The sequence below is a fragment of the Lethenteron reissneri genome, chromosome 27, assembly GCF_015708825.2.
Source record: "Lethenteron reissneri isolate LAM-NWPU_2019-01 chromosome 27, ASM1570882v1, whole genome shotgun sequence".
Classification (NCBI taxonomy): Eukaryota; Metazoa; Chordata; class Hyperoartia; order Petromyzontiformes; family Petromyzontidae; genus Lethenteron; species Lethenteron reissneri.
The window spans coordinates 9,491,031-9,502,840 of record NC_083805.1 but is presented as its reverse complement, the minus strand read 5'-3'; the positions used below and the strand labels follow the sequence as shown (position 1 = coordinate 9,502,840).

Sequence of the window (11,810 nt, the reverse complement as noted above, 5' to 3'; positions counted from 1 at the left end):
GCTGTTGGTGGTGTTATCATTGGGATTCCATGTGTGATCCACTTTGTGAAGTAATAATGCTTCAAATACATGTACATCCCCATTGCGTAGTTTATACAGGTTTTGCCCTATGGTTATGCAAATTACATTCGGATGCACTTCACGAAGCACACGTACATGGGAAAATACAGCATGGCATTCAGTAATCATTTCAAAAGCATTACAGGAAATACAAGTAGGTAAATGCCCAACAAGAAATGTTCGCTTCAATAGACAAGTCAAAATGAGATTTAAAACTCCCCTTGTGAAACTATTTAGTTCATTTATATGGCTTGCCATTATCACCATAATCATCCATCTAATGCTGGATAAAGTGTGCCCCACACCACTGCCATCCTTCATGGTCCTGCGATGCATTCATTTGGCTGTCAACCTATGAATCTTTATTTTACTTGGAAATTTCACCCTCAATAATAATAAAAATTGTGTACGCATCAGTGCGCATTTCATCAGAACGCGAACAATACAGAGGCACGGAGCAACAGGAACGGAAACAGAAACCCGGCACGACCCAAGAAGCCTCGAACACCGACTGAGCACAATAAATTGCAACCGCACGGAAAATAGTGTCACCGTGCACAGAGAGTAGCATAAGAAAGGTGATATTGGAAATGAAATAAATAACAAGAAACTTTTTTTCCTTCATTTCATCCTTTTTCCCTTATGACATTTTTTTATTTTATGGGAAGGCAAGTCGGAGCAGATGTGTCTTGCACTTTTCTTGAGAGTCGAAATTATGTCCTTAACGTGCGTATGGTCTCTAAACCGCGTGTTCCTCTATCTCGGTACAATACCATGCTTGTTTGCACACTTTTCAGCTCCAGTTTTCTGTTTTTATCTATCAGGTTTCTAATACATGATGGCAGGTTTCATAGAATGATGGAACACTTTCTTTAGGCACGTTTAAAAGTAACATTTGTTAACTATATTGCCAGCTTATGGACCGTCCATAAATGACGTCACGCACCTGGGGGAGGGGGGGTCAGACATTTGTGACGATGTGTGACGAGGGGGGGGGGTTTGAGAAATGTGACGTCACATCAAAATGCGCAACTTAAAATAAATATAGACAACACGTTCTACTTAATTAAATAGACTTTAATAAACGTTTTCTCCTACAACATCAGAGTGCAGCGCCACATTAAATACACACTACAATGACAATAGTTTGAAGCGATTTAAAGCATGTTTTATTTATTTTGGGGGGGGGGGGGGGGCAGAGCTTTGTGACGTCATATTTGAGTGGGGGGGGTCTGACTTTTTGCGACGCCGTGTGACGAAGAAGGGGGGGGGTCAAAAATCGCCCAAAATCGCGTGACGTCATTTATGGACGGCCTCTTATTTGCATTCTGCTGTGTGGTCATATGGGCAAGTCCTGTCTTGTATGTTTATGGTAACAGTACACAAAAGAAGTAGCGTAAAGTTACTTTCATGTTTACATATACTGCAGAGTAATTTCCTCATAGACTGGTTTTGTTTGATGCCGGTATTTGTATCACTAATGTAAAGTTTGGTGCTATCACACTGAAGGTGACGTAATCAACTCGTGTTATTTATTGTCAGTTGTGTTCGATAGGTCGCGTTAATCTATTTCTAAACGCTGAACTACGGTACATGTAACAATACAATTTAAAGTTAATGTTAAATTTGCTCATATATACTGTAAAATAATTGCAATACGTTTTAATGTACCTGCGTTGAAACTAAATACTTTATATGGCTAATATCGAGGCTTGCGTGAATTTTCAATTCAATTGAAAAAAATCCCAATAGAAAATAAGTTGTCTATTTTTTAGAAGCAGAATTGGGTCTTTAACAATGACGTTTAGTTTTTTTCTTTAACAATTGACGTTAGAACATTCCACCAAATCCCACGAATCGCCACGGTGCTGCTTATCCCCTCTAACCATTTACAATACAGCGGTGCTGTGACGCCGTGGTCAGCTGAGTGTCACAGCACCCCGACCATAGCACCGGGCTGCTCGTAAGTTAAAGAGCAACCAGGGTTCCCATCCACATCACAAGATCATACCTGTGAACCCATACGGTTTAACCCGTATTCTTGTACAGGGAAATTCAGTTTTCAGGTCCATGTGGCGTACAGCCGTTTCAAGACGGGCAAAACATTTGTTTTTGTCTATTTCTTTGTGTTTCTCCCTTGTGATGGGACTTTGTAGGATGAACATTGAGATGTATAAGGGCACGGGGTGACCAATAAGGTCTAAATTGGTCTGTAATAAGAGTAAAGTCACGTAGGTGAAAACAAAATAAAAATAAAAACAACTAAATTAAATTGCAGTCACGAAAACTTAAAATCTAGAAAACAAATCACTTTTTAAAAAAATACACACGAATAAAACTAAACATTTATTTTAAAATCTTATCCACACGTAAATATTGTACGTGGAATCATAATAATTATTACACTGGTCAACACACTTTTTCTGGCATAAGGTATTCCAACGGGTTAAATGTAATTTTGGGGTGCTGATTCCAAATCTGGCATCAGTTTTTGTCTATCACATCAGGTTTTTGAGATATCAAATATTGCATTTTCAATAAAAACTGCAGAAGAAAAATATTAAATAAATGTGGATATCTACATAAAATGATATTATAAACACACTATCTTAAAAATACAGCACCATATTTTAACACTAAAGCAGTCACTGACTCGCCACAACTTGCAATCATAAGTGACAGAGTTAATTTCGGGTAAAATCAATGAAAATGGAGTATGCCGATAGCATAAAAATGAGATGTGATAGAGCAAATCTGAGATCAGATTTGGAATCAGCACCCTGAAATTAGTGTTATTATTGCCTTTGAACGCCAACGCGTGTTTGCCACCGTCTTCAGCATCGTTATCCTTCAAACAAAATACTGAATACTCTTAGGTTTTTTGTCGGTAAAGTCACGTAGGTAAAAATAAAAATAAGTAATAAAAAATAATAGAAATAAAAATAGAAATAAAATAATAAATCACGACGTTTCGGAGGCAACACAAGCTTCCTTCATCAGGTGTAAAAAGGCACAGCAAAATAACTGTACAGTAGTGGGGTTATTTGTGATGGGGCATTAATATTTTTTTTATTAAACATTTTATTATTATGAATTAATATTATTGTATATTAATCTTATTTTATATTAATATTATTTGATTTCTATTATTATTTTTATTATTTATTTTTATTTTTACCTTCAAATCTAAAATACTGAATACCGTAAGTCTCAGACCACGTGGAGCTCCGGAAAGTAAGACGCACCCAAACTTACGCCCGGTGTCAATGACAAACATGAAAAACGTATCACTCGCAAACACACAAATATACGTAATAGATTAAAAGACGCACCCTCTCCAATCATTTTGCTTTAACCCGAGTGAATAATACTCTTATCTTCAATTACGATGTATCTCACAAGCAAGAGAACACGGTAATAAATTATGTTAAGTTTTGATTTAAAGCTTTCGTGACCGCAGGGATTCATATTCTTGGTTCTTTCGGTAAAGTCACGTAGAAGGGAAATAATAAAATAATGCAAATATAAAATAAGAGAAACGTCGTGAGAATTTTTATTGTTTTATATTTGTATTATTTTATTATTTCCCTTCTACGTGACTTTACCGACAGAACCAAGAATATAAATTATGTTAATACTCTTAGGTCACGGAGGTAAAAAAAACAATAATAATAATAATAAAATAATCATAAATGAAATTAATTAAATTTTCATTTGTTATTATTTTATTTTATTATGACTTCACCGAAAAAACCGAAAAGTATGAATCCTCGCAGTCACGAAAGCTTCAAATCTAGAATAAATTATGTTAAGTTTATGCTAATTATACGCGGGGGGGGGGGGGTCCAACGGTACGTGCGGGTTCACGGCGCGACCGGGGACAAGGGCGTGGCCGCGCATAAACAACGTAACTTAGCATAAATTAACTCGCTTAGCATAAATTAGCATAAATTAACATACATTAGCATATACTTTCAGCGGTGGTGGTTGGGGGGAGCCGAGCGGGTTTGTGACCGCGGCGCCATTTTGTCGCAGGGTGGCTGCTGCTGGTGGCTGCTCTGCCCCCCCCCGCGTCTCCTCATCATCCTCCTCCTCTCGCTCTCAACTCTCAACCCACTCCGCCTCGACTCCTCTGTCCGTCGCCTTCTGAACCCTTTCTTTATAAGTACATCTTTAAGGCTCCCCCCCCCCCCTCTCTCTCTCTCATCACCCAGCCACCCGCCCCTTAGATCGGTCGTCAGTCGCGCTCGCAGCCTGCGGCTTGGACATCGTCGCCTCGTCGTCTTCTTCGTTTTCTTCGTCTTCGTTGTCTTTGTCGTCGTCGTCTTCTTCTTCGCCGCTTGGCTCGGCTCCGTTGGCGGTTCTCGCGGGGCCCACGGGGAGGCGAGCCGATAGTCCCGGGCGGGGTTCGCGTCCATAGACTTGGAGCAGGCCTCGTCGGCCTCCTCGGTTCCCGCTCTCGTCGTCGTTTTGTTGTCGTCGTTGTTGTTGTTGTTTTGTTGTTGTCGTTGTTGTTGACTACTACGACTCGTTAGTTTGGTAGTTGTCTGTCTCCCCCCTACCCACAGCACCACCACCCCCCCTCTCGCTTTCTTCTTTGTTTCGTTTATTTACTCGTTTGTTCAGAGTTGTGTTGTTAAACTGTTGTTGTTAAATTGTTGTTGCTTCGGTTGTTGTTGTTAAACTGTTGTTGGTGGTGGTTTCCGTCGTATCGGCTTTGCCGTCGTTTTAATTGTTGCCGTAGGGGTTGGCTCGCTGCTGCTGCTGTGTTGGTGGTTGTTGTTGCTGTAGTTGCTGAGTTGTTGTGGTGGTTGTAGTTGTGGTCTCTGTCTCTCTGTTCGAGAAGCCCGGCGTGTTCGCTGCTGTGCTCGTTTGTTTGCCCACAATTGTTACCGTAGCCATCGTCATTGTCCCGCTCGCTGCTGCTGCTGCTGCCGCTCTCTCTCCTTCATCCTCTTGCCTTGCTCCTCCATCATCTTCTTGCCTTGCTCCTCCATCATCTTAGTCGTCGTTTCCTTTGCGGGTTCATTCTTTCCCCTCCTCCCATCATCGTCGTCGTCGTCGCCATGGCCGGCAACTTCGACGCGCACGACCGCGACTCGTGGTACTTCGGGCCTCTGAGCCGCGTGGAGACGCAGCGGCGTCTGCAGGGCCAGCGGCACGGCACCTTCGTGGTGCGTGACTCCACCACGTGCCCGGGCGACTACGTCCTCTCGGTCAGCGAGAACTCGAAGGTGTCGCACTACATCGTCAACAACCTCGCAGACCGCTTCAAGATCGGCGACCAGGAGTTCCGAGACCTGCCCGCGCTGCTCGAGTTCTACCGAATTCATTATTTGGACACCACCACGCTCATTGAGCCCGCGGCGGTGAAGCCCACGGGGGGTCAAGGAGGTCAACAGCAGCTGCCCACGACGGCGGCCACGTCCACGGCTCGTCACCACCTCGACTATCAACTGCAGGGCTCGTCGCCCTCGCCGCCCGCCTCTAAGAAGAATCAGCAGGGTGGTGGTGGTGGTGGTGGCAGCGGCGGCGGTGGTGGCGTTGACGAGAGCGTGGAGTTTGTGCGAGCTCTCTTTGACTTCCCCGGCAACGACGAGGAGGACCTGCCCTTCAAGCGCGGCGAGATTCTCACCATCGTCGCCAAACCCGAGGAGCAGTGGTGGAGCGCACGCAACAAGGAGGGCCGCACGGGGATGGTGCCCGTGCCCTACGTGGAGAAAGCATCGCGGCCACTTTCTTACGCGGCCTCGTCCATGGCACCGGGCAATCGCAACAGCTACGGCTCGGGCCAGGGCGGTGACCAGGGGCCGTACGCACACCCCTTGGCCATCGGTCAGCAGCTTCCCAACCTGCAGAACGGGCCCGTGCTCGCCACTGTGATCCAGAAGCGAGTGCCCAATGCCTACGACAAGACGGCGCTTGCGCTAGATGTGAGTGGTCGTGGTTGTGGTGTTTGGCAGGGACGGGCGAGGTTTCTCCCATCGGCAAAAGTAGTCTGCAGGCTTACATATTGACCCGGGTTATGAGTTGGGGTGCGTTTATGGTTATATGGGAGTCATGCTTGCGATGTTTTATGGCTTTTTGAAAAGTGTGGGTTTTTTGGTTTTGGCATTTGTACGTTTCCATAGGACACCTGGTAACATTTTTTGAAGTGATGGTGTAGTGGTAGTGCGATTAATCCAGCGACTTTCTAAACTGAATAAGGCTGCCATTCGTCAGCGGATTGACAACACATCAACAACTATTATTGATAAATTACACGTCGCCAGGTTGATCTTTTCAGGCGGTGTTATTGACGAATGAGGGTGGTTTTTATTTATTTACTGAAAGTTCTGGAAGCGTTGCGTCATGCGGCGAGAGGTGGGCATAGGTGCGAGGCAAATCCGACGCGGACATAAATACCTGAGTGGGAAACGATCTCGAGACGTGAAGACGGCGAGACACATTGCGAGAGACCCAAGAGGGAAGAGTGATTTAAATAATGGGGTTGCCGTCTCGCAGGCGACAAACACGGGCAGTGGACGCAATGTTTCTTGGAATAGGGAAGGAGCATGCTTAGAATTGGCCTGAACCGCTACAGTTTCGACAAACTATGGCCACCAAAAGGCACCGGCAATGTGCCCACCACATGATCCTGGCGTGTCACGTTTATGCCGTGGTCACGCTTGTTTTGATGTATTTTCTCCCAAGGGATTCTTGTCTTTAATAGCTTATATTTTTTTTGTTTGACATGGTGTTGTACAAAAGTTGTGTGGTTATGTAATGGTCTGGAGTGGCCCGTTCTAAAGGAAAATGGGTGGCACATTGATGTAACACTTTGTGCCTCTCACAGCAAGAAGGGCCTGGGGTCGATTACGACTCGAGTTGTGAACTGTTTCCTCCCCAAGTTCTATGATTTCCCAAGTGTCCCAAGTACTGAATAGCTACCTGCAAATTACTCAATTGGGATTACACAGAGCCGCATTAGCCGTACCTGTGAGAGTTTGGCAGGCCTCTCCAGAGAACGAGTTTTGAGGCTTTAGGTGGGTAAACGTGCAAAATAAAACGTGCGCACGTGTCCAGTAGCCAAGTCGAATGCGGTGGCAGAGTTCTCGTTGGCCTTGGTCGTTTGGTGACACTGACGGATGTAATGCGATTGTACATTACGTGGTGACCTTAATGTGAGAGCTGCTGGAATTTGGTGCTCTTGGGAAGGTGGCCTACCACGGGAGATCATTTAAATTATCGATAACTGTCGGTCATTATTGGGTAGATCATAGGTTGAGTCTGAGTTCGTCTCTGTACGTCTTACAATTAGCCCCTGTTGAGAGTCCTTGGGGTTTGTCGTTTTGTTAAGATTCTCAAGTAATTATTTTAGGGCAGTTATCCTTTATGCTTGTAAACGGAGTTCTCTTTGAGGTTAGTAAATGCGTCTGATGGCAGGATATGATGTGTGTACATGGAGTAATGAAGCTAACAACGTTAAAGGTTATGTGTACACGTGGTGAAATACGTGACAAAAAAAGAAAGAACTAAAATAGATATTGTTGACCAGCCTCAATTAAATGTGGCTTTTCAAACTTTGGAAAGTGTTTGAGTTTACAAAACGGGGGGTTTACAGTGTTTTAAATTGGAAACCGTTTTCTCAAGAATCCAGTCAAATTTAAATTAGGTTGGGTAATTAGGCTTTTGTGCCATTGTACAGATTACTCGTCACTTTATATGGCGTTTTGGTCTGCCTGTTTATGAAATGCTTACATTAATGTTGGGTCTCTGTGCCAGGAGTAGAACAATATCTTTAAATCAGTAAACGTGCACAACTAAAAAGGGGTTGTGTTTACGGTTGATTCAGCAGTCTGGTATGTCGACGTGGTACAGAGAATTGACAGTCACTTGTAGCAACATAATTCTGGCACCGAGGCTGTGGCCTTTACAATGTTGTGACTGTCAATTTGTGGGTGGATTTATGAAGAAAGGCTGCCGATTAAAAAGGTAACGCTTGACGGTTAAGGTGCCGAACAGATAGAAATGGTGGCTTGTCCTCCTTGTGAAGGCTTGCCACATACCGAGGCATGCAAATGCACTCCCCGGCACACCCGCCTCAGGCTTTTGGTGCCTGCCCTGGTAATTCGCGGCAGCAACAAAGATTCCTTAAATGAAATCCTGTCGTGTGCTGCAGCGTTTGTGAAGGCAACACCACAAATCAAAGTACAGCCCCTTAACCTGGTGTGACCTCTGCCAAGGGATGGCTTCCTGCTTTGAAACTGGATGGGAGGATTCCAAGCAAAATGGACAATTCGTTGTATTAAGAGGGTAACAGTTATAGTTTATGCTGCTCAGTGGAGGGATGTTTTAATATTGTTTTTGGTTTGCACATTGATTAATTGTTTTTTTTACTTTTTTTTTAAATCGCAGATTGGTGAGGTGGTCACGGTGACGAAGATGCACGTCAATGGGCAGTGGGAAGGGGAGGTGAATGGCCGAAGGGGCCACTTCCCCTTCACGCACGTGCGGATCATAGACCAGGCCAACCCGGAGAACTCCTGATGGATGCGACCTTTGCTGTCCTGGCCGTTATTGTGTTCTTTCAGCCAGACTCTAAAACTGTGACTTTCAATGGATATTTTGTTTCTTATGAAACTAAAGGCAAGCACGAAAACACATGGACCTAGTCAAATGTCATCTTTGGTGGTTGAATGTCTTCTTTTTGCCGTGAAACCGTCGAGACCGTCCCACGTCGATGGGTGATGGACACACCCATGGTGCGTTCGTGTGCCCTCGGACCATGGACTCGCCGGGTTAAAGGACTGCATGGAAGAAGGAAGATGCGTTCAGAGTGCAGAACTTGTGTCTGTAGGGCTAAACATTTCTCTTGCTGTAACTGCCATTTGTAATAATGTGGAGAGATTTAATGGTTCTTAATTATCATTATTAACGACAATCTTTTAGTTAACTACAACAATTCCATTTGTTCTAAGCTTTATAAACCAAAATTACAGTCTTTGCAAGGTGAACTTTTTTGTATAACTGATTTCTTTGGGTTTCATAATTATTAATACTGTATCTTATTGGCAGTTTTTAACTTTTTATACCTCTGGTCAAAATGTATTTTTTAAGTGATGACTTAACTTGAAAGCTGACTCGTTGGTATCCTTGAAAGTTTTTTTCCTTGCATTCAGTAACAACTGCAACGCGCGCATATGTGCATTAAATCATGCCAACAAGTACTGCCGCCAATTTTTAGTGCCAGTGTGGCTGCACTGTCGTGTGCGTTCTCCACCGCTCGCATGTACCGTACTCTCCAGGGGTATGTGTGTCAGCTTGTCCGTTACCACATTGCCAGCACACGAGCAGATATTTGAGCAGGTTAATTGGGAGTGCTTTCTGTGCCTTTAACTTATTGCTGTAAATGCAGGCTTTTCTTCTGCATTGCTGTCGATCGGGAAGACTGATGAAAATTTTGACTGTCTGCAGCATCCGATGTGACCCTTTCGGCGGCGTATGGTACTCATTGTTGGTCTGTTAGTTTCATGTTCGTACTGACCCCGTCAGACTAGAGCAAATAGACACATCGGGGGGGCACGAAGATCGTTTGACCATAAGATTCTGCGGCACTGGTCACCTTGCGCCACTAACATCGACTGTGTGCATATCATCCGGCTGTTTAAAGGGAACGTCTCAGTGCTGTACCGGACCAGGTTTTTCTTTGCGAGCTGGTTGTGAGGTGTAGCTGTCCTTTGGTGGTGGTAGTGCTTGTGTTTGAATGGTGGACAAGAGCCTTACAAAGCACCATTTGCTTGTATGCCAAATCAGGTCTCTTTTAACTGTTATGTACATTGTGGTAGATCATGGTTATTAATGGTACATTGTGTACATGAGGTAATATAAATGCATTCACGAGCTGCTTTTATAATTGGGGGCACTAAAAAGTGAAGAGAATAAATGCAAAATAAACTGGCACGTCCCAAGTTTTATAAGTTGTTTTATAAAACGCGTAGGATTTAAGTCCATTAACAGTGACCAAATGCGGACCAGGGTGGCTTCCTCAAAACAACTCTGATGGCACTTTAATATGTTGGTGTTGCTTTCTGCGTACCATCCTGGCATGCTTGGGTACATCAGGTGTGCTCTACCAACCCGGTTTGACCTTTTGCAAGCAGTGCCATTGAATGAGATGCTGAATTGCTGTGGTCATTTTGACGAATGCAGGAGGAAAGAGACGTGAGCCTGAGAATCCAGATTCATTTTTAATGCCCCGAGGCAACGAATTCACGCTTGGCCTCGCATGATGTTGGGTATGTTGTATGAAATTGTACCGTAAAGAAATGTATTTTCAAAGCAGCATGTAACATGCATTGTTCATTTGTACGCAATGAGCTCCGAGTAAATGGTTGAAAACTAAATGTTTACTCCTTGCTTTGTGAACGGCCTCAAAAGAAAAACCGTTTGTGAATTATATTTTGTAGTGCACTATATGGGTGACTGGGACAGGTTGAAGCAGGTTGAGGAAGCCAACTTACTGATAGTTATTTTATTGGGGTTTCAATTATCTTGTGTTCAAATAGATGATGTTAAAAACATGTATAAACAACTTATCCTATTTGCGAACTGGTTCAAATATTTCCTTAATATTTTAAGAAGTCGATGCATATAGAGTACATTAAATAGGTTGCCAAGCTTCTCGTGGTTGATTATAAGCAATTAGTTATAATCCAGGGCAATGCAGTACTGTAAAAATTAACACATTTCATAATACCGGTTTGTAGCTGTTGACGAAAACCAGTGTCTCAGAAAATGTTACTTCAACCACCGCACCGCGGGTCTAAACTTTTGATTTCCACCCCCCGTACTATTCTGCTTTGCAATTCCTTCCCATCAATTTTGTTCCACAGTTCTTGTAATATTTCTCCATTTTAAGAAACGTGGTCTGTCTGATACCTTCAAATGTGTTGTTTATATATGGCAATTTGGTGCTTTGGGCCTGTGCTCAGCAACTGTGACAAAATAAATTCTGATCTGAATAATCTTATTTCTGCCAACATTCGATTGGAACCCCGAGTTGCAAGTAAACGTTTTGCCGTACCGAACAATGCCTTTTTAAAAAAAAAACATTACGTCTTCAATAAACGAGTTGCAAAATTCAGGAGCTTCGCCAAACGTGCGCTTACGCTAAAACAAGCCACAGCAACCTCGGCAAGATTGCTATGCCAGAGCCCGCGTTCCGTGCGTGATGACCACAGCAGACAAGCCCCGACTGGACTCGTGTTCTGCTCGCGGACAGGCGAGCGCGGCGCGGTAGGCGTTGACGTTGGTGGCCTGTACGCGCAGGAATGCGTGGCCCTGAATTCAGACATCGACTGCCCCACCACACCCACCCACCCACTAAAGTTGCTGAGCTCAACGACAACGGAAGTCCTCCCTCCCACCCACCCACAGCTCGTAACGGCCTAAGCATCCGCCTGATTCATTCACCCGTCCGCGTGCTTGATCTGCACACAGCCACCTGTATGGACGATGCAACGCACCATTTTTAAATCCTTTATATTAAGTTCGCTTGCTTGCTTGCACGCTTACGACCGTGAAAATCTTTCGGTCGTTTTTTAACCCACTTCCCGTGATCCAATCGAGCTGACATTTTCCACACAGACTCGTTGTGCGTGACAATTAATTTTAGTGAAGATTTTTTTCTAAAATTTTACACTGTTTAGGGAAAACAAATTAAATATTTAATTACCAATTGCTTAATACTGGCAGACAATCATCTGACC

The 11,810-nt window shown here is 43.9% G+C and overlaps 1 protein-coding gene across 1 annotated transcript; it reads left to right on the top strand.

The window, feature by feature from the left end:
- The first annotated feature begins 4,068 nt into the window (after positions 1 to 4,068).
- CRKL (CRK like proto-oncogene, adaptor protein) lies at positions 4,069 to 10,445 on the top strand. Its single transcript, XM_061561396.1, has 2 exons — positions 4,069 to 5,993; positions 8,458 to 10,445. Exons 1-2 carry the CDS (start codon positions 5,127 to 5,129, stop codon positions 8,587 to 8,589), a joined length of 999 nt encoding a protein of 332 aa, XP_061417380.1. The 5' UTR covers positions 4,069 to 5,126; the 3' UTR covers positions 8,590 to 10,445.
- Positions 10,446 to 11,810: the final 1,365 nt, after the last annotated feature.